The sequence below is a fragment of the Pleurodeles waltl genome, chromosome 5, assembly GCF_031143425.1.
Source record: "Pleurodeles waltl isolate 20211129_DDA chromosome 5, aPleWal1.hap1.20221129, whole genome shotgun sequence".
In the NCBI taxonomy this organism is placed as follows: Eukaryota; Metazoa; Chordata; class Amphibia; order Caudata; family Salamandridae; genus Pleurodeles; species Pleurodeles waltl.
In genome coordinates this window covers 93,065,039-93,088,724 of record NC_090444.1, presented here as the reverse complement: position 1 = coordinate 93,088,724, position 23,686 = coordinate 93,065,039, and the positions used below count along the sequence as shown (strand labels likewise).

The following is a 23,686-nucleotide window of genomic DNA, read 5'->3' as shown; positions in this document are numbered from 1 at the left end:
ATACAAATTAAATAATCTCTAGAAACTACCAGCCTAAATTGGATGACCTATATTTATTCTAAGTATGCGCACTTCAATAAATAATCTCACCTGTACAGTTCCTACATCACTGAATAAGAAGGCTTTTACGGTAATTTGAAAAACCTAGTAATGTAGTTCCATGCTTAACTTCAACTGTTCCAAATTTGTGGCTGTAAAATATTGGGGAATTAGTTGTGGGGGTGAGTGCCCACCTCACATAATAACCACAACCCTTGTCAGGGTGAACCCCCAAAGTCACTAATTTAACCTGAGCTCAGCCCTTGGTAGCTAGGGCACAGAACAGACAAGCTAGACTTAGAGGAAATGTGTAAAGTTTGTATGCACTACCAAAATAGTAATACAGTCAAAACACAACACAAGAACTATTCCAAACCAATTTAGAAAAATAGAGTAAATGTTGTTAAATAAAATGACACCAAAATGACAAACATCTAATGAGAGAAACCAGCATTATGAATTATTTTCCTTTATATGTGAAAATAGCGCCATAAAGCGTTAAGTGTAACCACAGTCATCTGGTTGTGTTTGACCGGGACCCAGGCGCAAGTTCAAGCCAACCACGATGGTTGTGGGTCGGATACAGAAGACGGGTTTAGCCCAGTCGGAGGTATAACCTTTGGATTTAGTCTCTGGAATGGACGTCAAAAATCCTTAGCGGGTCAAGGCAGCAGAGCAAGCTGGTGCCAAAGAGGACTCTGTGCCGTCACATACCCTCTGGATGAGGACTCAGGAAATCTGTTCACTTTTGGCAGGAAAACTCAGAAGAGGAGAAATTTAGTGCTTTCGCTCGGATTCTTCCATCTGGGAAAGGCCCCAAGAGGGCTTTATGCGGCCAGATACTTTATCTGAACATTCCCACTGAATTGGATTTGCTGCTGCAAGAAAGCTCTGAGCAGAAGCAACCTGCATCTTTGGTCCCCCACCAACACACCTTCATCAGATCAGCTCCACCTGTTGTCCCCGGTCCTCCATAGGTCTTTGAAGCCAAAAGGTTTTTAAGTCCAGTAAAAGGTAAGAAGAGTACACTTTGAAACATGCTAAGGGTCCAGGACCTTGTGAACAGCCCTTGAGGGTCAGGATTCACTCCAGCAGAGGCCAGCATCAGGGTCTAGGGTAGATCCAGTTGGAACTGGTCAGTTTGGCAGTTGCAGGAAATGCCTCTTGTAGATTGGTGTGTCCCTGTAGCTTGAACAAGAGATCAGCTTTAAGACCATTGGAGTCCACTTCTTTGTCCAGGGTAGGAGAGGCAGAACAGGTCCTATTTTCTAGCTCTTGGCAGTAGCTCCAGTCCTCTTCTGTTCTGTTCTTTTCTGACTCATGCCCCCCTCTAACTAATATTGTAAACGTTCCCAGGGGTAACCTTGCCCACATTTGCAGCACTTCCTATGTGTCCTATTGCACACAATTCCATGGTGCCCCTCTCTGCCTAAATCCAGGACAGTGAAACCCTTCTCCCATTGTGCAGCACTTGTGTGCCTACCTCAGAGGTGTGGCCAGAGAAATGAGCAACCACTCCTCTGTGGTTGTGGGAGTAGCTCCTCTCTCACTGGGATTTTGCCTGGCTGACTGGTGGAACAAAGAAGGGCCCTGTCCAGGTGTCATCTAACATTTGCCAGTGACTGAGTAGGCCTCATTCCAGTTAACTTAGTTCCTGGGCACAACCATAATGGCCATCTTGCTGGAGGAACATAGCAGTTTCCCACACCCAAGACCTTTGTCCCAGACCTGGGAGCAAGTTCAGACCACAACAAAGGACTATCCAGCTCAAGTGTGGTGGTTGTTTCATGCAAATAGGCCTCCAGCTGTTTTAGGTAGGGAAAAGAAAACTTTCCAAAAGTATTTTCCAAACAGTTAATACAAATCTGGTTTCACCAATATATTGAGTATGTAATAAGTAAATAAAAAAGTCCAAGAATGCAATTTGCAGCTGTTTCCTAGGTGGAGACAACATTATTACATGTAATCGTGTATCCCAATACCTTCATATAGAACAGCCAACCCTGCTACAGTGAAAATAGCTTTTGGGGCCTTGTCACTGTAAGGATATGTTTAACATTAACTTTTACATGCCCTACTTTTAAAAACGGAGTGCTCTGCTTTATGGGCAGTAAGACTACTTAAGAGTGCATTATTATTCTGTAAAAGGAAAGGAGGGTTTAGGCCTGTAAAAAGGGGTTAGTTTGACAGGTCGAATTTGCAGTTTAAAACGGCACAGCCTGGCTACAGATGGTAGGCCTGCAGTCATGTTTACGCCATCACTATAGTGGAGGGCACAGTAGATGCTACAGTCCGCTTGTGACTTTTACATTACAGGCCGTGGCTACAGTTTTGTTCGATATACTGATAGGTATGTTAAATGTGGCAATTAAGGGCACAACAGTCCTAACCACTGGCCTTATATGGGGTTCAAAATTGAGTTTGAAACCCCAGACCACCCCTAAATGTTTTCCTCTTTTCAGGAAAGAAACTTGATGTCCCAACAGCTGGTTTATGACAAAATCCCATTCATAGGACAGAATCCCATTCAGAGGACCTCGGTATTGGTTTAATTGAGCTTTGCGTTTTATTGTGCTACCCAAATGCTAACTCCACAATCTAAGAACTTTTTAATTAAGACCAGTTACCATATTGTTTGTCTCTCTCTCAGGGCTCCAAGTGTTATTGTCTGCAGTATGTATGACTGGAGTGGTGCTGTTATTTTTTATTTGTTTGCTACTGCTTGATGTGTACACCATTGCTGGTATTTGTACACCAAATAGTGCTAGACAGTAATGTGATATCTGATGCTATAAATAGTATTAATCATACCTATATGCAGACAGAACTTTGAGTCAGCATCATTTGTGCGAAGTACGTGGCCCATATCACAAACCTAAATAGGTAATGGTCACATAAGTGACCCACATCAACTCTCTGCTGGCTTGTGTCAGTGATTGCTTTAGAAGCAGGGCTCCCCTCTTGCAATTACATTGATCCTTATTCCGTCTCCTCACATCTCTCGTTCTAATAGCCTATTTTACTCTTTCCTATGTGATCAATGCCATGCGACTACAATCTACTGACCAATTTTGGGGAAGATCATTCCATTCATAAGGCTGCTCCTGCACCCCCTCTAATTTGTTCTCTCTCATTTTAACTCTCTTGTCACATGTAGCCCTTTGAGGTGGCCTTAGAGCAACAAACAGAACATAACACTTCTCTTAGTCTATGTATACTTGGGACAGTGTATCATGGTTCATGGCTGTGGGTGCCTAAATGCCTGTAGGTTTGTTGCTCTGTTTGTATGGTTGCATGCATGTGTCATCTACGTCAATATATATGTGGATATATACGTGGACCCCTGTGGCACAATTGTATTACGGAAGGGGTCCCAGACACATATGCAGTGCCAACTCTATGATAAAAGGGCTTCCCAAATTTGCATGTGGGTGTGTCCACATTCAAATGAGGAATCTCTTTGCCTCTGCGCCCACGTGTACAATACGATGCAACACAAAAAGGCCATTAGGAGGTGCACTCACTTTGTGCCACAAAAAGGTGGCACACTGTTGGTGTGCCCTCTGAAGGCAGCCCTCTGGAGGGTCAAAAGGGGTCCAATGGACCTCCAATACATCTCCCTACAGGAGGGTGCAGTCACTCACTACACCTCTCTGCAAGGGGATTTCTCTCCTCTCTTCAAAGTGCAGGCAGGTTGCTGCTGGTACTGTGAAACACAGAGCGGCTTTGAAGCAGCGGCTCCGTATTTGGCAGCGCATTCATCATCACAGAGTGCACTTTTCCTGTTTACAGCCGGTGCATCAGTTTAAAGGTGCTCTGTGGCGCAAACAGGGATAGTGCGTCCTATTTGGAATAAGGCCCTGATGTGGTGAACTGTAAAAGGTAGTCTTTCTTCACTCTTTCAAATCAACACACCCATTTTTTCACACATTTCCTGCCTCCTTCCGTTTTCCCTCTTCGTCATGTGGTTTCGTAACATGATGAAAAAAGTGTACGAGAAAAGTCATATCCTAATAAACAACAAGAAGTGTTTGAGGGATTTGATCTCCTAATGCACTGAAAGCCATGTATGTGCAATGTGCCTACTACACAGGAAGAAATGTATGAGCATAGTGGTGTCCTACTGTATGGGAGAAATGTATGACCCTGGTGATTACCTACAGTATCGTGGCATACTACTAAACAGGGCATAATGCATCAACAATGTCCTTCCCTATTACACTGGAAGAAATGTATGAGCAATGTGGCCTCCGACTACACAAAAGAAATGTTTACGAAATGTGGTATCCCACTACAAAGGATGAACCGTATGAACAATGTGGTCCCCTAGTACACTCAAGACGTGTATGGGTAATGTGATCTCCTACCACATGGGAATCTGGCATCCAACTACACAGGAAGAAATGTATGAGCAATGTGGTATCCTACTACATGACAATACATGTATGGTCAATGTGATCTTCCACAGTGGAAAGACAAGTATGAGCCTTGTGGTATCCTACCACACTCAAAGATGTGATTGAGCAGTGTGCGCTCCTACTCCATATGGAGAAATGTAGGAAGGCAAAGAAATATGTCATCTTTCTACATGGGAAGAAATGTCTGAGGTGGAAATGTATGAATGACTGATATCCTGCTATGGGGGAAATATCAGAGCTGTGGCATCCACTTGCAGAAGACAATGTGGGAATCGAAATGTAACAGCAATGTGGCATACTACTGCTCCTTCGGGCTTGTAATCTCGATATCGCCCTGGCGCTGTTTCCCTTCAACTTCGAGCTGCCTCTCCTTCTGGCCCTCTGTCAGCCCCTTGCCCTCTGGGGTGCCCCCCCTGGGTATATGATTTTCACTGCTGATCCTGGCAGCTTTAACAAGATGGCCGCCACGACGGACGCACCTCGAGAAGCTCTTGAGGGTTGGGATCATTCTTTTTTTATGTAAGTCCTGATTCTCCTCCTTCCCTCTGGTGCCCCCCCCCCTCTACTACTGACCGTCCTTGAACCTCCTGACTCGGACATGGTCTTTTGGGGGTTGCTTACGCCTTTGAGCCCTGCATGCGAGAACTGACTATTGATTGACGTCCAGGTCCCCCTGGGCCTCGCCTGTCCCCGCAGTTGGGCTGCCTTTGCACTGATGCAGCTGTGACCATTTCTCACCATTTTTGCTCCCACTGGATGAGACTGATGCTGGACCTGATCTCCGCTCTCCCAGAGCCTTGCCTCCCTCCGCAGGTGATCTGTCTTTGCTCTTTGGCAGCTGAGGGCATCCTTTTCAGTGTCTTTGGTCCCGCCGGGTGAGTCAGACTGGTCTAAGTCTCCGCTCTCGCCCCGTCCTCTGAGGAGCTGTTTTCGCCAGCTCATGCTCGTGGGATCCTACCCGACCGCCTTATGTACTGAGACGGCTATTGGGCATTCTTCTGCGTCCCTGATCCCACTGCCGGGCTACGGGCGTTCTGCCCGCCCTGAACAGCCTGGGTCTAAGGCAGGACCAGACTCCCACCTCCCGGAGTCTCATCTCTGGCTCCAACGGTTAAGGAATCTCCTCCCCCGACTCTGACCCGCGAGGAGCCGCCTGACTACACCGCCCCTAAAGGCCCCCAACCTGGGCTGGTCTACTAAAGCCCCTTCCCTGGCCCAGCCTTGGAGGTGCCCCCATCTCCGGTCATCACCCATGAGGAGCTGCCCATCAACCATCTGTGCCGACGCTGAAGACCCCTAACCTGGGGTAGCCCTCCTGTTGTCCTCATCCTCCTGATGTCGCCCCCCACAGGATACACCTCCTCTTCCATTTCCCCCTTCCTCAAACCCCATGGGCCCAACTCCTTCTCCATTTCCCCCCCTAATCACCTCTCCCAACTCTGCGCTGAAAAACTTCAAACGCAAACTTTCCAGGCAATATCCAGAGCTTCTTCTCGTGGACACCTATTTTACTGCTCATAAAGGCCCGAAAAAGACTGATCTCATCTTCTTCACTAGACGCCCGGCTAAATGGAACACCCTCCTCACTACTCACCTCCACCCGTTCAAGTCTACTAATATCCCTTACGGTTGCAAACTCTCTATCTCCAGCTCCCCGGCTTTCCAGGGAAATCTCATCATCTCCATCTTCAGAAATGGAACCATCATGATTCAAGCTAATGACTCCAACCTCCGTGCCTTTGAATCCTTATTCCCTGCCCTTAAGTCCACACTCCCTCCCCCCCAATCCACCCCCAGCCCTTTGACACCCCTCCCCACCCCCATTACTCCCCTTACCACCACCCCTTGCCCCCCCCCGGCTCCCAGTGCCGTCAACCCCACCCTGTCTGTCCCATCCATCCCCACTTTCCCCTCTCACCTTAATCATGCCTCTTACTCCCGCAACCTCAATACCCCCAGTTACTACGCCCTCCCTGTCTCCTCCTCCTCTACTCCCCTGATCCTCCCCCACATCACCTCTCCTCTCCCCGAACCCCCCTTCGACTCCCCCCCTCTATCGCCCCTCATTCCCACCCTCTCCCCCGGATCTCCTCTAGACCCAACTTGTTGACCTGTAGTAACTTTCTTACCAAGCCTGCCTCCCCTTTCCCACCTTACCCTTACTCCGACTCTAACCCCTCCCACTCCTCAACAGCCTCCCTTAACCTTCTGCCCAATGATCCTATATCCCATCGTAATCAATCCCCCCAGCCCCTTCCTAAGAAGAATTTTTCCTCCCACTCCTTCACCCCTAATTTCTCTCCCTCCACCAACATTAATTCACGGCTCTCCAACCTTGAATCCCAACTAAAACTCATCACTCAAGGCATTAACAAACTAGCGAGAAGCCTTGATTCACTGTTCCCCCCTGTGCCGACCCAGTCACTCATGCTTCTATCGGCCAACAACTCTTCCCAGTACACCCACTGGCCCTCTATTCCCCTTCCTCGTAACACCCCGAGACCTAGAAGAACCAGCCCTCCTCTATCCCATAAGGAAGCCACCATTCTCGCTCTCTCCTATAACCCCCCCCTCCCCACACCGCCCCCCCCCCCTCCAACATTCTAGTCATCACCGGTCTCAGGAGACAGCATATACAACCTCCCTCTCCCAGACTCCCTGCCCAACTCGTCATTATCCCCCCTCTCCCTTCCAATCCCGAGCCTAAGATCCATCCTCGCACCAACTGCATGCTCATCAACTGTAGATCAGCAGTCAAACACGCTACGGATCTTGCTGACGCTATCCTCAGCCATAACATTGACATTGCCTTCATCACAGAGACCTGGCTAACCGAACTCTCTCAACCAATCCTGGACACCCTTGTCCCTCCCGGCTACTCTATCTACAACAAAGAGAGAAAGAACCGACGGGGGGGAGGTATTGCCATCATTCACAAAAATACCATAGAAATTGATTTCAAAGAAACTCTCATTTTCAATTCCTGTGAACACTTGAACGCCTCCTTGAAGACCAACGCCAACTCTAAGGTGTCCTTCCACCTTCTCTACCACCCCCCGGGTAATACCCAACCTTTTGCGGATCACCTAGCTGACCTAATAACTCACTGCTCCCTCTCTGACCCCAACTTTATCATCTTGGGCGATCTCAACCTTCGCTGGAATGATGAGAACAATGCACTCATTCAATCCCTACATGACCTCCTTCACAGCAACAACCTTTCTCAACACTGCAAGGGCCAAACCCACAGCAAAGGTGCTATACTAGATGCGATCATAGCACATAAAGATTCCCTCAAGGTCGTTGACATCCTTCCTGTCGACTGGTCAGATCATCACATCATCCTTTTCCATCTCAACTTTATCCCCCAACCCACTCCCCATCCTCAAAAATCCTTTAGTTGGAAAAGAAATGTCAGCCAAATCCCCTTATCTACCCTTGAAGAAAAAATCACCTCTCTTCTTCCCCCCCCTCGACCATCCTCTCCACGACGGACTTAACCACCCACTACAATTCAACTATAACTACCATATTGGATCAGCTTGCCCCTCTAAAACTGAAAAAACTGCGAAATATCCCATCTAGAGCTTGGTTCAACAATGACCTCAACTCTGAGAGAAGACAACTCAGAGCCACGGAAAGACTTTGGAGATCTGACCCCTCCTCCACCCACTTAGATCAGCTCAGATGTGCACGGAGAAGGTACAAAAAACACATATATAATGAAAAAAGATCCTTCTTCCAGAATACCCTTGTGTAGGAAGTTGGCTCTGTATGTGCTATTTCAAAGTAAGGAATAGCATGCACAGAGTCCAAGGGTTCCCCTTAGAGGTAAAATAGTGGTAAAAATAGATAATACTAATGCTCTATTTTGTGGTAGTGTGGTCGAGCAGTAGGCTTATCCAAGGAGTAGTGTTAAGCATTTGTTGTACATACACATAGACAATAAATGAGGTACACACACTCAGAGACAAATAAAGCCAATAGGTTTTGTATAGAAAAATATATTTTCTTAGTTTATTTTAAGAACCACAGGTTCAAATTTAACATGTAATATCTTGTTTGAAAGGTATTGCAGGTAAGTACATTAGGAACTTTGAATCATTTCAATTGCATGTATACTTTTCAAGTTATTCACAAATAGCTATTTCAAAAGTGGACACAGTGCAATTTTCACAGTTCCTGGGGGAGGTAAGTTTTTGTTAGTTTTACCAGGTAAGTAAGGCACTTACAGGGTTCAGTTCTTGGTCCAAGGTAGCCCACCGTTGGGGGTTCAGAGCAACCCCAAAGTTACCACACCAGCAGCTCAGGGCCGGTCAGGTGCAGAGTTCAAAGTGGTGCCCAAAACGCATAGGCTGCAATGGAGAGAAGGGGGTGCCCCGGTTCCAGTCTGCCAGCAGGTAAGTACCCGCGTCTTCGGAGGGCAGACCAGAGGGGTCTTGTAGGGCACCGGGGGGGACACAAGCCCACACAGAAATTTCACCCTCAGCGGCGCGGGGGCGGCCGGGTGCAGTGTTAGAACAAGCGTCGGGTTCGCAATGGAAGTCAATGAGAGATCAAGGGATCTCTTCAGCGCTGCAGGCAGGTAAGGGGGGGTTTCCTCGGGGAAACCTCCACTTGGGCAAAGGAGAGGGACTCCTGGGGGTCACTTCTGCAGTGAAAGTCCGGTCCTTCAGGTCCTGGGGGCTGCGGGTGCAGGGTCTTTTCCAGGCGTCGGGACTTAGGTTTCAGAGAGTCGCGGTCAGGGGAAGCCTCGGGATTCCCTCTGCAGGCGGCGCTGTGGGGGCTCAGGGGGGACAGGTTTTGGTACTCACAGTCGTAGAGTAGTCCGGGGGTCCTCCCTGAGGTGTTGGTCCTCCGCCAGCCGAGTCGGGGTCGCCGGGTGCAGTGTTGCAAGTCTCACGCTTCTTGCGGGGAGATTGCAGGGTTCTTTAAAGCTGCTCCTTTGGATAAAGTTGCAGTCTTTTTGGAGCAGGTCTGCTGTCCTCGGGAGTTTCTTGTCGTCGTCGAAGCAGGGCAGTCCTCAGAGGATTCAGAGGTCGCTGGTCCCTTTGGAAGGCGTCGCTGGAGCAGAGTTCTTTGGAAGGCAGGAGACAGGCCGGTGAGTTTCTGGAGCCAAGGCAGTTGTTGTCTTCTGGTCTTCCTCTGCAGGGGTTTTCAGCTAGGCAGTCCTTCTTCTTGTTGTTGCAGGAATCTAATTTCTAGGTTCAGGGAGAGCCCTTAAATACTAAATTTAAGGGCGTGTTTAGGTCTGGGGGGTTAGTAGCCAATGGCTACTAGCCCTGAGGGTGAGTACACCCTCGTTGTGCCTCCTCCCAAGGGGAGGGGGTCACATCCCTAATCCTATTGGGGGAATCCTCCATCTGCAAGATGGAGGATTTCTAAAAGTTAGAGTCACCTCAGCTCAGGACACCTTAGGGGCTGTCCTGACTGGCCAGTGACTCCTCCTTGTTATTCTCATTATTTTCTCCGGCCTTGCCGCCAAAAGTGGGGGCCGGGGCCGGAGGGGGCGGGCAACTCCACTAGCTGGAGTGTCCTGCGGTGCTGTGACAAAGGGGTGAGCCTTTGAGGCTCACCGCCAGGTGTTACAGCTCCTGCCTGGGGGAGGTGTTAGCATCTCCACCCAGTGCAGGCTTTGTTACTGGCCTCAGAGTGACAAAGGCACTCTCCCCATGGGGCCAGCAACATGTCTCTAGTGTGGCAGGCTGCTGGAACTAGTCAGCCTACACAGACAGTCGGTTAAGTTTCAGGGGGCACCTCTAAGGTGCCCTCTGGGGTGTATTTTGCAATAAAATGTACACTGGCATCAGTGTGCATTTATTGTGCTGAGAAGTTTGATACCAAACTTCCCAGTTTTCAGTGTAGCCATTATGGTGCTGTGGAGTTCGTGTTTGACAAACTCCCAGACCATATACTCTTATGGCTACCCTGCACTTACAATGTCTAAGGTTTTGTTTAGACACTGTAGGGGTACCATGCTCATGCACTGGTACCCTCACCTATGGTATAGTGCACCCTGCCTTAGGGCTGTAAGGCCTGCTAGAGGGGTGACTGACCTATACTTGCATAGGCAGTGAGAGGCTGGCATGGCACCCTGAGGGGAGTGCCATGTCGACTTACTCGTTTTGTTCTCACTAGCACACACAAGCTGGCAAGCAGTGTGTCTGTGCTGAGTGAGAGGTCTCCAGGGTGGCATAAGACATGCTGCAGCCCTTAGAGACCTTCCTTGGCATCAGGGCCCTTGGTACTAGCAGTACCAGTTACAAGGGACTTATCTGGATGCCAGGGTCTGCCAATTGTGGATACAAAAGTACAGGTTAGGGAAAGAACACTGGTGCTGGGGCCTGGTTAGCAGGCCTCAGCACACTTTCAATTGTAAACATAGCATCAGCAAAGGCAAAAAGTCAGGGGGCAACCATGCCAAGGAGGCATTTCCTTACACCTTGACAGAGCCAAAAACCGTCCGAAAGAGCTCTTTAACATCGTTAAACAACAAACGACCAAACCTACTCCCAACCCCTTACCCACCACTGAGACCACCTGCGTTAACTTTGCCAACTTCTTCAACGATAAAATCACTGAGATTGAACGTTCTTTAGCAAGGGACTCTCCCCCCAACATTGTGCCCCTCCTCCCATCCACTGTCAATCTTACCCCCACTCTATACCCCTCCGACAACTCTTCCCCCCTAACCGAGATCACTCTCCCCACCTGGTCGCATCGGTCTCCAAACTCATGTCCTCCTCTAAAACCTCCTCCCACCTAGCTGACCCCCTCCCTTCCTCCTTGGCAAAAAAACTCCACCAGTCCCTCTCCCCTACTTGGACAATGATCATCAATAGCTCCCTTCAGACTGGCGTGTTCCCTGACTGCCTAAAACTAGGCCAAATCACGCCAATTTTGAAGAAACCAGGAGCAGACCCGAACAACCTCCACAACTACAGACCTGTCTCCAACCTTCCCTTCCTGGCCAAAATTCTCGAAAAATGTGCTCTCCAACAATTAACCCAACATATTGACTCCAACAGCCTCCTAAACCCTCTTCAATCTGGCTTCAGGAAAGGCTGCAGCACTGAATCCGCCATCCTCAACATTGTAGATGACCTCCTCATCTCTCTTGACTCTGACAGACCCTGCCTACTCATTCTCCTTGATCTTACAGCAGCCTTTGACACTGTCGACCATAAACTCCTTCTCGACTCCCTCCAAAAGAGAGTAGGCATTGAAGGCACTGTCCTCCGCTGGTTTTCCTCCTTCCTACAAAACCGTACACAACTAGTAAAGCTTCTAAACTCGACCTCGCCCACCTCCCCCATTACCAGAGGGGTCCCCCAGGGTTCTGTCCTCTCTCCAACCCTCTTCAACATCTACATGGACCCTCTTACCACTATCCTCACCCGAGCTAATATCCCCTTCCACCTCTATGCGGATGACACGCAACTCTATATTGAACTATCTTCCTTAGATGACATCCACCACCTGAACAATACCCTTAAAGAAGCCCTTTGCTGGCTCTCTCATAACCACCTCAAACTCAATCATGAAAAGACGGAAATACTCCTCCTCTCGAAATCTAACCAGCTTCCTCAACTGCAAGAATGGCTAAAATCTATTGACGCCCTTAAATGCACTCTCTCCCCATCTACCACGGTCAAATCCCTGGGAATCTCTCTGGACTCTGACCTGACCTTGCAGGACCATATTAAGTCAAACGCTAATAATGCCTTCCGCAGCCTTAAACTTCTTCACAAAATCAAATCCTTCATACCCCACGATGACCTCAAACAGGCCACTCAAGCACTGGCACTCTCAAGACTAGACTATGGGATCTCTATCCTCACTGGCACGGCCAAATCCCGACTCGCCCCTATGAGGTCCACTCTTCATGCAGCAGCTAGACTAGTGACAGGAACTAACAAATTTGACCACATCTCCCCAGCCCTGAAGAACCTGAAATGGCTCTCGATTGAGGCCCGCTGCCTGTTCCGCACTGCCTGCCTGACACACAAAGCCCTTCACACTGGAAAACCTGAATACCTCGCTAACAAGCTAGTGAAAGCTGGTCAAACCAGATCTCTGAGAAGCACAAACTCTCTCCTCCTCCTCCTTCCGAAACCCAACAAGCAAAAAACTCGATCATGCTCATTCTCTAACAACGCTCCGAGAATATGGAACTCCTTACCCATCCACATCAGATCTAACACCTCCCACCTGTCCTTTAAGAAACTACTGAAAGAATTCCTCCTAAACCACCCCTCTCATTAATAAGGGTCTCTCCCTCTCCACCCCCCCTTCCCCGAACTGCCACCCTTCTATCCGTGAGAACCCACTTGTACCCCCATTGTACAAAATGACTCTTGACTTGTTGTGTTTCTTATGTTTATTCTTATGTTTATCATGTTTATTCTTATGTTTACTTCCTGTCATGCTGTAAAGCGCTCTGTTACCCTCTCGGTCTTGCTAGCGCTATAGAAAACTCTTAAAAATAAATAAATAAATAAAAATAAAAAAAATGCAAAGCAATACACGAGCAATAGGACATACTACTACACGTGAAGCAGCATATGAGCAATGGGACATCCTCCTACTCAGGAAGCAACCTTAGAGTAATGAGCTAATGTGCAAAACTGAAAGTAACCTATGAGCAATACAAACTCTGATCACGTGGAAATAACCACTGAGCAATGTTGTGTTGTGCTGCGTAGCAAAGCCACCCTGTGATGAAAGATGAACTAGAAAGCAATCACCCTTTCAACACGCCAATCACATAGCTTCGAAAAACCTATTGCTACCAATGCCAGGCTCCACCAGCACTGTCTCGTTACCCCAGAGGTGGCAATGCCCACTGCTTGCTTGGTAAATATGCTGTAGTATTTACAACACAGTCGGTAATTGAAAGTAAGGACAGTGCATTTTTAATCAGGAGGAACCATATGAATCTCGATTGTCAATTATGAGTACACCTCCCAAATTTGCCATAACCCCATGTGCAGATGCTGATAGGTTGGATCAAATAAAGTTAAAAAAAAAATATGTCTCAACTCCATGTTGTGAGGGATCGCATCCCCCAGACCTGGGTTTTCTTTGAAGAACCCAGTGCATTCTGAATGACATGGAATCACCTGGTTATCTTATCAAGGTATCATGCTAACACATGTATTTGGAGAATAATGACACATCATGCAATGACAAATCTTACCATGCCAGTAGGGAGTTCAGGTAATCCGGTGTCGTGGGGTCCGGGCTCAGAGGTGGTGATGTCACAAAGGATGCAGCCTTGGCCCAGTTTTTGCTCCAATAATGTGTTCCATCTGTTCCAAGACTGGCAGTGATTGGTTCCCCAAATACCAATGTGCCTATTTAAAAAAAAAAAAACTGAGCGCTATTAATCTTTATGATGGAATGTGCACTAGTTATTGCACAAATGAGACCAAAGGAATACAGCTTTTCAAAAAGACACATCAGAAATGGGTGCTAGACTTAAAACCTTATTACAGAATCTGTGCCACCATAGTGTGTGTGAATTGTTACTGTTTTGCACCAAAAACAGCAATTTCTCAGACAGCAGAGGATGTTTGTGGGTGTTTTCCCTAATGTGCAACGCTAGCAGTATTATCACACATGACATATCATGTTGTGTTTTATGAGGTGCATGTAGAATTCTCAAAATGCCCATAGTGATGCATGGAGCCGACTGTGTTGGAGGTCTGGGGGAGGGGGGGCTGCTGGTTCCTGGGAGTCGGCTATAAGAAATGACAGCACCCTGGTCTTCAGTGTTCGATTTCTGGCACAGCACCATTTTAAAATGGGGCTTTTCTTTCACATTTTCATAAGAATAACAATGTTTGTGCATAGTAATTGTGAATCATGTGTTAAAAATTAGAAACTGTCATGACAAGGGGAGCACCTTTGTACTGCTTTAAGGCCCTACTGGCAGAAAACTCCAGCATGTCAGCTAACAAACTAACTGTTTCCATACAGGTTATGGAGAGTAGGAAGGCGCTGTCAAAATATGAATATACACAAGGCCTGGAAATGTGGTAGCCATCGGATTATTTCACATGAACCCCAGAGGCCGACCTTGACTCCGCCGTTTGTATTTATCTTTATTCAGTTTAGATCACTTAAGTAGGACTCTAGGCACTTTGAACCAATACTGTGCTTTCCAGGTTTAGTTCCAATGGGGAAGCATAGGTAGGAGGCGTCCCAGGCATAAGCATCATAAATAAAACCTTAGGAGCCCCTGTTCTGTGTGTATTGCATACCCAGGTTCTTTATGGATGTAAGGGTCAGGCCTAGGTGTGTTTTATTGTTCATAAAGAGCAGCAGCTATACCTGAGCAGTAACTGAGATTACTGCCTGCTAGTACATAACCCATTACAGAACAAAGGACACTTAATAACTAAGCACAACTCCAGAGGCCAAAGGTATGCTACATAAGCACTCACATTTGGAGTCAATTTAAACATGGGTGGAGACAGTCTCTCCACCCAGGCCTAATCCCCCTCAAAACCACGCCAGACTCCAGCAGCGCTGCCAGTGTAATTCCACCCGTTTGCAAGGAGCAGCCATGATGCAGCAGGAGAGTGGCAGTGAAGTGGAGGGCATCAGCGCGGCGTTGCTCCCTTCTCCCACTGACAGCTACGCTGAGCTGTCTGGTGGAAACTAATCTAATGCAAATCTACTGAGGTCTGGGGAACCTCCGGGTTTCATTCCGCACTGCACTGCATTCAAAGCAGTATGTGGAGTTTGGGGGGTTTTCAAGCAGTGCTTAATTTGTGAATAAAAAGGTGCCGGTGCCGAAAGCCCCCCTCTTAAACATGCAGCTGCTGCAATTAAATGTGTGAACACGGAATACTGAGGCAGCGTAATCCTGAAGCCATCTCGGGCCTCTTTAATCCATACAAAGCCACTTCCTGCCCCTTCAGCTCACTCTTGCAGCTTTCTGCTTTCTCTCTTTGTGACACTTTTTCGTTTTTCCCTTCCTCGTCTTTCCCATATGTGTCTTTTGCTCGCAGTAAATGCTTGAGGCAGAAGAATAAGCCCGGGCCCTCAAAAATAAGTGCTGGTACTCAGCACCGGAAACAGCAAGCACAAATTAAGCACTGTTTTCAAGGATCCAGAGGAACTAAAGAACCGTGGTAATCCTTAAGATTGCCTTCCCTGGGTACGCCATTGGAAAAAAGGAATTGGGGTACGCTATGCATATGTTTCACCGGTGTGGAAACTTCAGGGATTTCCATTTTGCAAGGTGATTGATGGCCCACCCCAAGGAAAATTATCATAAAGATAATCACAGTTCCTCATAGTGTGTTGGGGGAGGGGGGGCCACCACTACCTCTGCAGGGTTTCGAGTAATCCCACAGGAATACCTGAGCACTGGTGATGTGGAGACGTGAGCTGGTGCCATCTCAAGCTAGCAAGCGCACCACCCTCCTGCCCAGCAGCGTACCACAGGGCACCGCAGCCCCTACAGTGCTGGGGGGGGGGGCGCTAGGGTCCCCGATCTAGCAGTGGGGTCCTCAGGTCTGCTGCAAACTAAATGCAGTGAAGAACAATAAGCAAAACAGTTGCCAGCTTCAGGTAACTGCTGTGTTTGCTGAACATAAAATTACAAACCTGCAAAAATGTTTTGATTTAGTATGGCTGGTGGAAAGGGCCCAGCAAAAAGGTGCCTTTGTGGCTCTTGCTGCCTCAGAACATTGGAGGAGATCGGAAGAACAAGAAAAACAGCACAGATGAGATGAAACAGGACCGTGAGGCCACTAAGGGGAGAGCAGAAAGGGCATTTAAGAGTATAACAAGACAGGGAATAAAGTAGGGAAGAGGGGAAGAAAGGAAGAAAAAGATAGAAATGAAAGCAAAGGCAGGCACATAACACAGGCCCCTGCAGCGTCTGCGTTGCAGGAGGAGCTCAACCCTTCATGGGGACCCAGCTCTTCAGGGAATCTCATTCAGCCAAAAGCCAATTAATATATGTGTGAGACCCTCTGTATCCTCCTCACATTCTGCCTGGGCCCCCCCACCAATTTGTGTTATGCCACTGATCCTAACTTACCCTGGAGGTTCTGGCCCTCTTAAAATAAGACAGAGAAGAGAGTCTGCAGCCACAACACTCCTTACTCCTGACCTCACCCAAATGTATTCATATTTTCTAAAGGACAGAGGCAGTAACGAAATGAATGGCTGCAGAATAGGATATGGCAAGCGATTCTGTGAACCTGCCTCAGATACCCTGTTGCAGAAAATTAAAAATGACAAGTTTGTATTATACATGGCATCTGTGAATCACTGCAGTTACTAAGTCATAAATCTTATAGTGCTCTTAGCAACTATATTGATATTAACCAAAATTGCCTAAAGCAGCAGGTTCTGGTCCTCCTGAATTTATTCTCCAATAAATGAATTCATAAATCAGGGTCCAGTTCAAATTTAGACTTTCATGCTAAAGTATCCCTGTACTGGAGGCTTCCGGACAGGAAGTAAGGCGGTACCTTTTTTTCTTGCGTGAGCGATGACGTCCGCCGCGCTCTTACTCATCACCTTGGTGAAGTAGATGGGACAGTTTACGCGCCTGGCGATCATGATGGCTCGGTACACAGCTTCAGCTTCCAGCTGAGAAGGGAAGAACCATCAATAGTTTGGTACTGCTCATTTTTATCAAAAAATGACAAGACTCCCAGAAAGAACTGACACATTAGCAAACAAGCATTTAAATTTCATTGATTGAAAATCTTGTGTGGTGAAAACATTTGCTTTGGTAACACAGATGGGGCAGCGGTGCAACCCAATCTCATGCAAGTACCAGGTAAAGAGGTGCCTCTTATACAATGTGCCCTAGAAACGTTCTCAGGCAACATATTGCTACACACATTTCGTAGAAAAAACAAAGACTACAGAAAAACATTACCTCCTCTGGTCTACTCAATGCGTGTCCCTCCGGGCCGGTAATTCCCATCTGTAGAATTCGCTTTTGCTCCTAAATACAAACAAATCAAAATTCAAAACTATGGTAATTCACAAATTGTGTGCCAGAAATAAGATTCTCTTACTCTAGACATGGTACCGCTGGATGTAATGACCTGCATGGGGCAATGACAGTCCATTGCAAAGGCAGTCGGCCTGTGGCCCACACTGACAAGTGTTCTTTAAAATTGCATATGCAAAATGTATGCATTTGCTTACAATTGTGAGGTACGTGACTCACACAGTACAGAAAAAATATGTATCTATGGATTATATAGACGTAAGAGAAAGAATGTGACAAAGAGGACCCAGCATTCTACAGAGCAGAGGCACAGATAAGTCTCTTCTGTTCAATATTGTTTGTGTTCCTGAAATGGGGAATACCTTTATAGGATTGCTGGCCATACAAGGACTATGTATTTAAAGGACAACAAGTGGTAAGATCCAGACAACATCTTTCTGCAGGTTACAAGGTCAAATCAGAGGCAGAGACCTTTTAGCGGAACGCACCAACGCACAAATTAACCTTACTGCTGCAGGGGGGCCGGTCCTATGCATATGAGGACGTTTGTTAGGCAGGATGCAGGTGTATAACAAGCAGGTCACAAAAAGGTTTTCCTGTAACAATAGCACACACAGCTTACACATAAACTGCCACGTTTCAGCTGTTTTGATTCTATTGGGTCATGCGAACGGTCATGCTTAATTTGTAAAGCAATATGTGCAGAATCCAAAGGTTTTCTTGGGAGGTCACTCCCCACTGCCACTGCCACTGTAGATACCATCCTGACCATTTCAGCCCTTTCCCTGATGCGATTCCTATGCCAGCCCCTTTGCTATATATAGTGGGCCATTGCTCATCAGCTGGGTTTGCATAGGAAAGAAAGACCAGAACATAGGTTGTATTTTGACATTTGGTTCAAACGATTGCATTCCCCATTCATGAAGAGGTGGCTAGATCCCAAGTTGTTTTAATCTATGGTGTAAGTAGCTTGCCCAGTGTTGTTCCATCATTTGCATTCTGGTACATGTAGTCAGTATTTTAGAAAGGAAACAAGCTGCAAGTACTAGAAATGAATGAAATGAACTGTGCTGGGACGAGTCCACTTAAAAGCTCCTAATTATTTTGTTGATGTACTGAATCTATGGGTCTGATTTAGACTTTAGTGGATGATACTCTGTCTCTCAGGGTGGCAGAGGGGATTACCTTCACCACCTTGACAGACTGCCCATATTTAAAGATGACCACAGGTCCAGCTGTCATCTCTCAGTGTTGAGAGGAATCCCCTCACAGCAGTTCCCTTCATCCTGCAACACGTTTGATGGACGGCTGCCGACAGCTTTGACGGCTGCCCACCAAACTTTTAAGATTTTTTTATTAACAAACTCCCAAATAGAAGTTTATTTTAGAAAAGCAAAACATTAATGATCGTCAGGGACCTCACATTCACCTGAAATAGGGCAGATGGTGGGGATGCCTATCCCCCGTCTGCTCCTACTCCATCGGGCCCTCAGAGGAGCCAATTGGGGCTACATCAACGAAAAGATTACGGGCCATATGTATGAACACTTTTTTCCCATAGACACAGAATGGGTAAAAACATTTGATACATCTGGCCCTACATTTCGACCATCCATAAATCGGGCAGGTGTGCCAAGACTTGTGTGTGCAGCGTAGTGTGTTGTATTTGTAACAGAATACTGCGTCCGCCATACTGTAAATAAGGCCCTAAATCCGGCCAACCCAACGTCAGACCACATATCCGAACCCACATTGGTGAATGGTTGCTTGCGAACCACAGGTGAGAGGCGTCCTGGACCACTCTCGCTCAAATCCCTAATCCTCCCTGGGTGATGTGGCAGGACTAGGAGAGGATTCGTGGGGCACTGATGAAAATGCCCCTTGTGTGATAACAGTGGCATTCTTGAAATAAAATAGGTGTGTCAGTCACAATTACCAACAGTGCTGCAGCAGCAGTGGTTGGTTAATCCAAAATGTACAACTATCTCACCACTGCATGAAGCAAAACAGACATGATTGCAGGCACTTCGATGATGTTCTGGTGCACACAAATCAGTTCACCTACTGGTGTGAAACTTCTCCGCAAATTAGTCACTGGTATGGGGGTTCTCCAAGATGTGTTTTACAGACCCTGAATTGAACGTGGAAGGTTACTGGCCACTGACTGTGGATGCTGTGCATGCCTATTTGATCCAGGCATGCCAGGCTACATTTGATGGATTTACTCACACAGTAGCTACAAATGTTTTTAATTAGAATATCTGCCACTCTCTCAGCCCATGAGGTTTTAAATTCGAAGCATCCTGTTCACTTACCTGAGCTATCAAATCTCCATTTTCAGCATGAACTAGGATTACAGCGCCAAGTCCTTTTAGAAAAGTAAATGCTTCATACAACTGAAAGAGCAAAAGTAGGGGAAATTAAAAATACATTCATTAGTTCAAAGTACTCAGTTCGTGCACTTTTTTTTACCAAATCTTTGCCAGTAAACTTCAGCTTTTAATTTTAACTGACTATTTTTTTTTAATTTATGTATTTCTAGTTTTTACAGCAGCGCCTACAGACAGTTAATACAATATTTCGCCCCAATCCACTATAAACTGCACCAGTGTGCATATCTACCAGATCATGCACTTCTCTATGATTCTGCCCGGGCAAGCTTTAGGGGTCCCATTAAATAAAGTGGGGTCCATGCACAAAATGGCAACGTTTGGGGCACAATTACTTAAGTCTGCGCTTGTGCAAAAGTGACCCTAACGCTCTTTTGGACTGAGTTTATTGTTTCATTCTATATAACATAAACCCCTTTGAACTCAGGCATTTTTAAAAACATCCAAAGATTTCTTTGCATTGTTGCTGCTCCCAATGTGTGGAGCATGCACGGATGTGTCTCAAGTCCTTGTGAAGCTGCACCTGGTAGTATATGGTACTCTGATGTTTCAAGGAAGTGGTGCTCTACCAATAGCTGTGTAAGATTGAGTTTGGCCACAAATGATCAAGCTAAGCTTGATGTAACCACTAGGGTACCAATCACCGGATTCTTCAGCTGCTGTGAAAGAAACTGAGACTGTTGGTTGGTGGCACGCTAACCACCTATGTGGTGTCACACCAGCAGAATAAAGTCCATCCCATATAAATATAACTTCTAGCTAGAGGTTTTCCCCAAACAGACTTCTACCCAGATCCAAGGAGACTCTTCCTGGTAAAACCATGCCTTTGTGGCATGATGGAATGGAAGTCTCAAAGTTGTGGGTACTGGGAACATGATCTTACCCCAAACTAGGGGTATACTGTATATAAGGTATAAAAATTGTCCCTGAGGTGTGGGGAGCTTTCTCCAAGCACATCTGGCACAAGATGGCTCACATGGTGGATGCACAGAGAAGGTGCCACCAAAAATCATGTCAGACTGAAAAGCCTACAATAGCTGGATAACCTTCTTATCAGCGTCTAGGGCATGATTCACAAACGTAAACTTTGTAAACTTACACTTTTGTGTAAGTTTACTTTTTTTTGTATTCACAAACTACAAGTTAATAGTAAGTTTACAAATGTGGAGACGTTGCAGTCAGAATGGAGAACTCCGTAGATAACAAGACAGACCTATCCTATCTTTAAATGTGAGGAGTTCTCTGCCCCCAACTGCTGGGTCTCCACAGTCGTAAACTTGCTATTAACTTGCAGTTAGTGAATACCACAAAAAACATCAAATTACCCAAAAGTGTAAGCTTACGTTTTTGAATCGGGCCCTGAGCCTGCAGATACTGGCAATGGTCACGCCTGAGGCTGCTCCACCCACATTAAGAGAGGGAAAGGGCAGGGGAGAATTCTGTCAGTTTTGGAAGAAGTCCCAAGTGGATGTAATTTATTTTCACAACTACTTAAAATATGGTGTGTCGGACCAGGCTACGTATCCTCAGTCAATCACCTCCGCTCGCATCCCATCACCCTCCCTCCCAAACAATGCACAGTAGTACAATATTCTAGACACCACACACCCATCGGCTGCGGAGATGGGCATCCTGAGGAATACTCTACCTGGCTGTCCGACATCTGGTACAGATCTTTGTATGCCATGTACACTTGGAAGGAGGTGACACCTGTTCAAAAGCATAGTAGTAGTAAATGAATGCCTCTAATTTACAACTTCATGCACTTCTATACATCAGTGAGCACTTTCTATGAATTAACCAATAAGCATGAATATATTTATATGGCTGATATCAACCTTGAATAAACACAGTTTAAACTACATACTTGAGGCATGATCTTGTGCACATTCTGGTTAATCTTTTTATTTTATGAAATAATAATAGACAAGTGTTGGAGCTGGCAATCACACAACATTTTTCTTTTTTTTTTATAAATGTACACTACTAAGATTTAACATTTTATGAGCAAGCCGTTTTCACTCGTAGGTGTCCAGTGGTTTAATTAAGTGTGTAATAGCACCCCCCCACCCCCCCCCCCCCCACACATGGTGCAGCTCGGCATGCTAAAGAAAGCATAACTAAGTTTATTCTTACGACGTACAAAGGGTTCATATATTTTGTGTAGGAGGGGTGCGGTTCTATTTCTAAGTATGTGCATCAGTGATCAGCACAGTATCACATATATGTTAACCTATTGAGTAGCCACGGAGATAGCACGAAATGTGCCTCACATTCATTCCTCACTCCAGGTAATATGGACAAGTTGGATGCCGCAGGTTGAGTATTTATTGACTCTGAAAGTGTTATCTTGATGCGCTTTAAACGCACTCTTTCTTTCTGTCCAAATGTAAACAAAAACACAACCAATGCTGGAGAATTAGTTAAGTTAAACTTTTCATAAAAAGTAATATCCCTGGGTCTCAGTGGGAACAGCGCTTTCTCTGCAATGACTTCAGAGTGAATTCTCGATGCAGAATCCTTATTACTGAACACAGGGGTGGGACCACCCCTCGCTCTCTATAGGGTGGGACCGCCCATCGCTCTCTATAACAAGCCTTTGCAATGCAGAGGGTCTCGCATTTGTGAGAGTTCGAGCTACTGGGGGTGTAAATGAAGATGCCTTTTACCCGTGTGTTTTCGTTTGGAGTGTTAGGGGAAGAGGTGGACTTGTGCAGGGGGACTATGGGGGGGGGGGGGGGGGGGTGGGGGGGGGGGGCAAGGAAGAAGCAGGGCAGCAGGAATGGAACAGCACAAAGAGGGAGTTAGGATACCCACAAGTAATAGGGTAGGGCAGAAAGGGCAGATAAGGGGCACTGGCCGGCCAGAGAGTGCGGCTGTCGAGTTTCCGAGCAGGCTTTCACTTTATTCACCTTAGAAGGACTCCTGTGGGAATCCAGAGTGAATCCGTGCAGTTTCGCCATGTGGTCTATTGGCAGCCAACTGTAGCGCCTAGTGATAAAGCCATTAAGGAACATCTGCAGCCTTAGAATGGCCAGAGATAGCGGTTGCAGAAATTCATGTCTCTGTTCCAGTGCTTGTTTACTCAGGCTTCAAAGCCTTCATGTACTTTATTGTTTATAAATGTAAGCAAGCATTGGCAAACACTGTCTGGGCAAAGGTTCAGTTTAACATCTGGATGAAGCAATCAGCAAAATGTTACCAGTTCTGCGGTATAAGGGGCTGCCACTGCTCAGCAACTCGGGTCGCAGTGTTTGAAGAACTTTTTATTTGTCTGTGCACGAAACATTTTTTTTATCTGCAAATTACGAGTCAGGTGATGGATTATGTGGAAAGTGTAGAAAATCCATAATGACACAGAAAAGACCTCAGCCACAGAGCAGCATATTTCCAGTGGCCCTGCATTTAAAACATCATTACCCAATAATTAGTCTATACTGTACTTGCAGAAGTTTAAACAATATATGACAATTTAACCAAACAGTAAACACAACTACAGTGTTAGGTGCCATGGACCATACAAATGGCAGAATTCTGCTATACAACCACACTTAAAATACCATCTGTGTTCCATTTCAGGCTTTTCTTGTCAAAATAAATCTCAGGTTCACATCTCAGTTCCCTCCATTAGCACCTCTCTTTGGCAGCAGTTGCTACAAAAGACCGGATTCAACAGTATTCATTGAAACAACCTTGGAAAGATGAAAGTCTACTATGACCCTGCTGAAAGGTTCAAACTTCTGATCTTTAGACTAAACGCAGATATCTGCAACAGGCACAGGAACGCACAGAGCAAATCAGGCGATTACTTCCTGCAGACTGATGGCACCTGGCCCTAGGCCCGTCACGTG

The 23,686-nt window shown here is 46.5% G+C and overlaps 1 protein-coding gene across 2 annotated transcripts in view; it reads right to left on the bottom strand.

The window, feature by feature from the left end:
* The window catches only part of LOC138295405 (dihydropyrimidinase-related protein 1-like), a 141,627-nt gene that overhangs the window by 50,222 nt on the left and 67,719 nt on the right, over positions 1–23,686 (bottom strand). For both annotated transcript variants that reach the window (XM_069233673.1, XM_069233674.1), the window contains exons 5-9: positions 21,484–21,545; positions 19,761–19,841; positions 17,368–17,436; positions 16,952–17,072; positions 13,657–13,813 (exon numbers count right to left, since the gene is read on the bottom strand). In XM_069233673.1, coding sequence (XP_069089774.1) covers positions 13,657–13,813; positions 16,952–17,072; positions 17,368–17,436; positions 19,761–19,841; positions 21,484–21,545 — 490 coding nt within the window. The remainder of the gene's footprint in view (positions 1–13,656; positions 13,814–16,951; positions 17,073–17,367; positions 17,437–19,760; positions 19,842–21,483; positions 21,546–23,686) is intronic.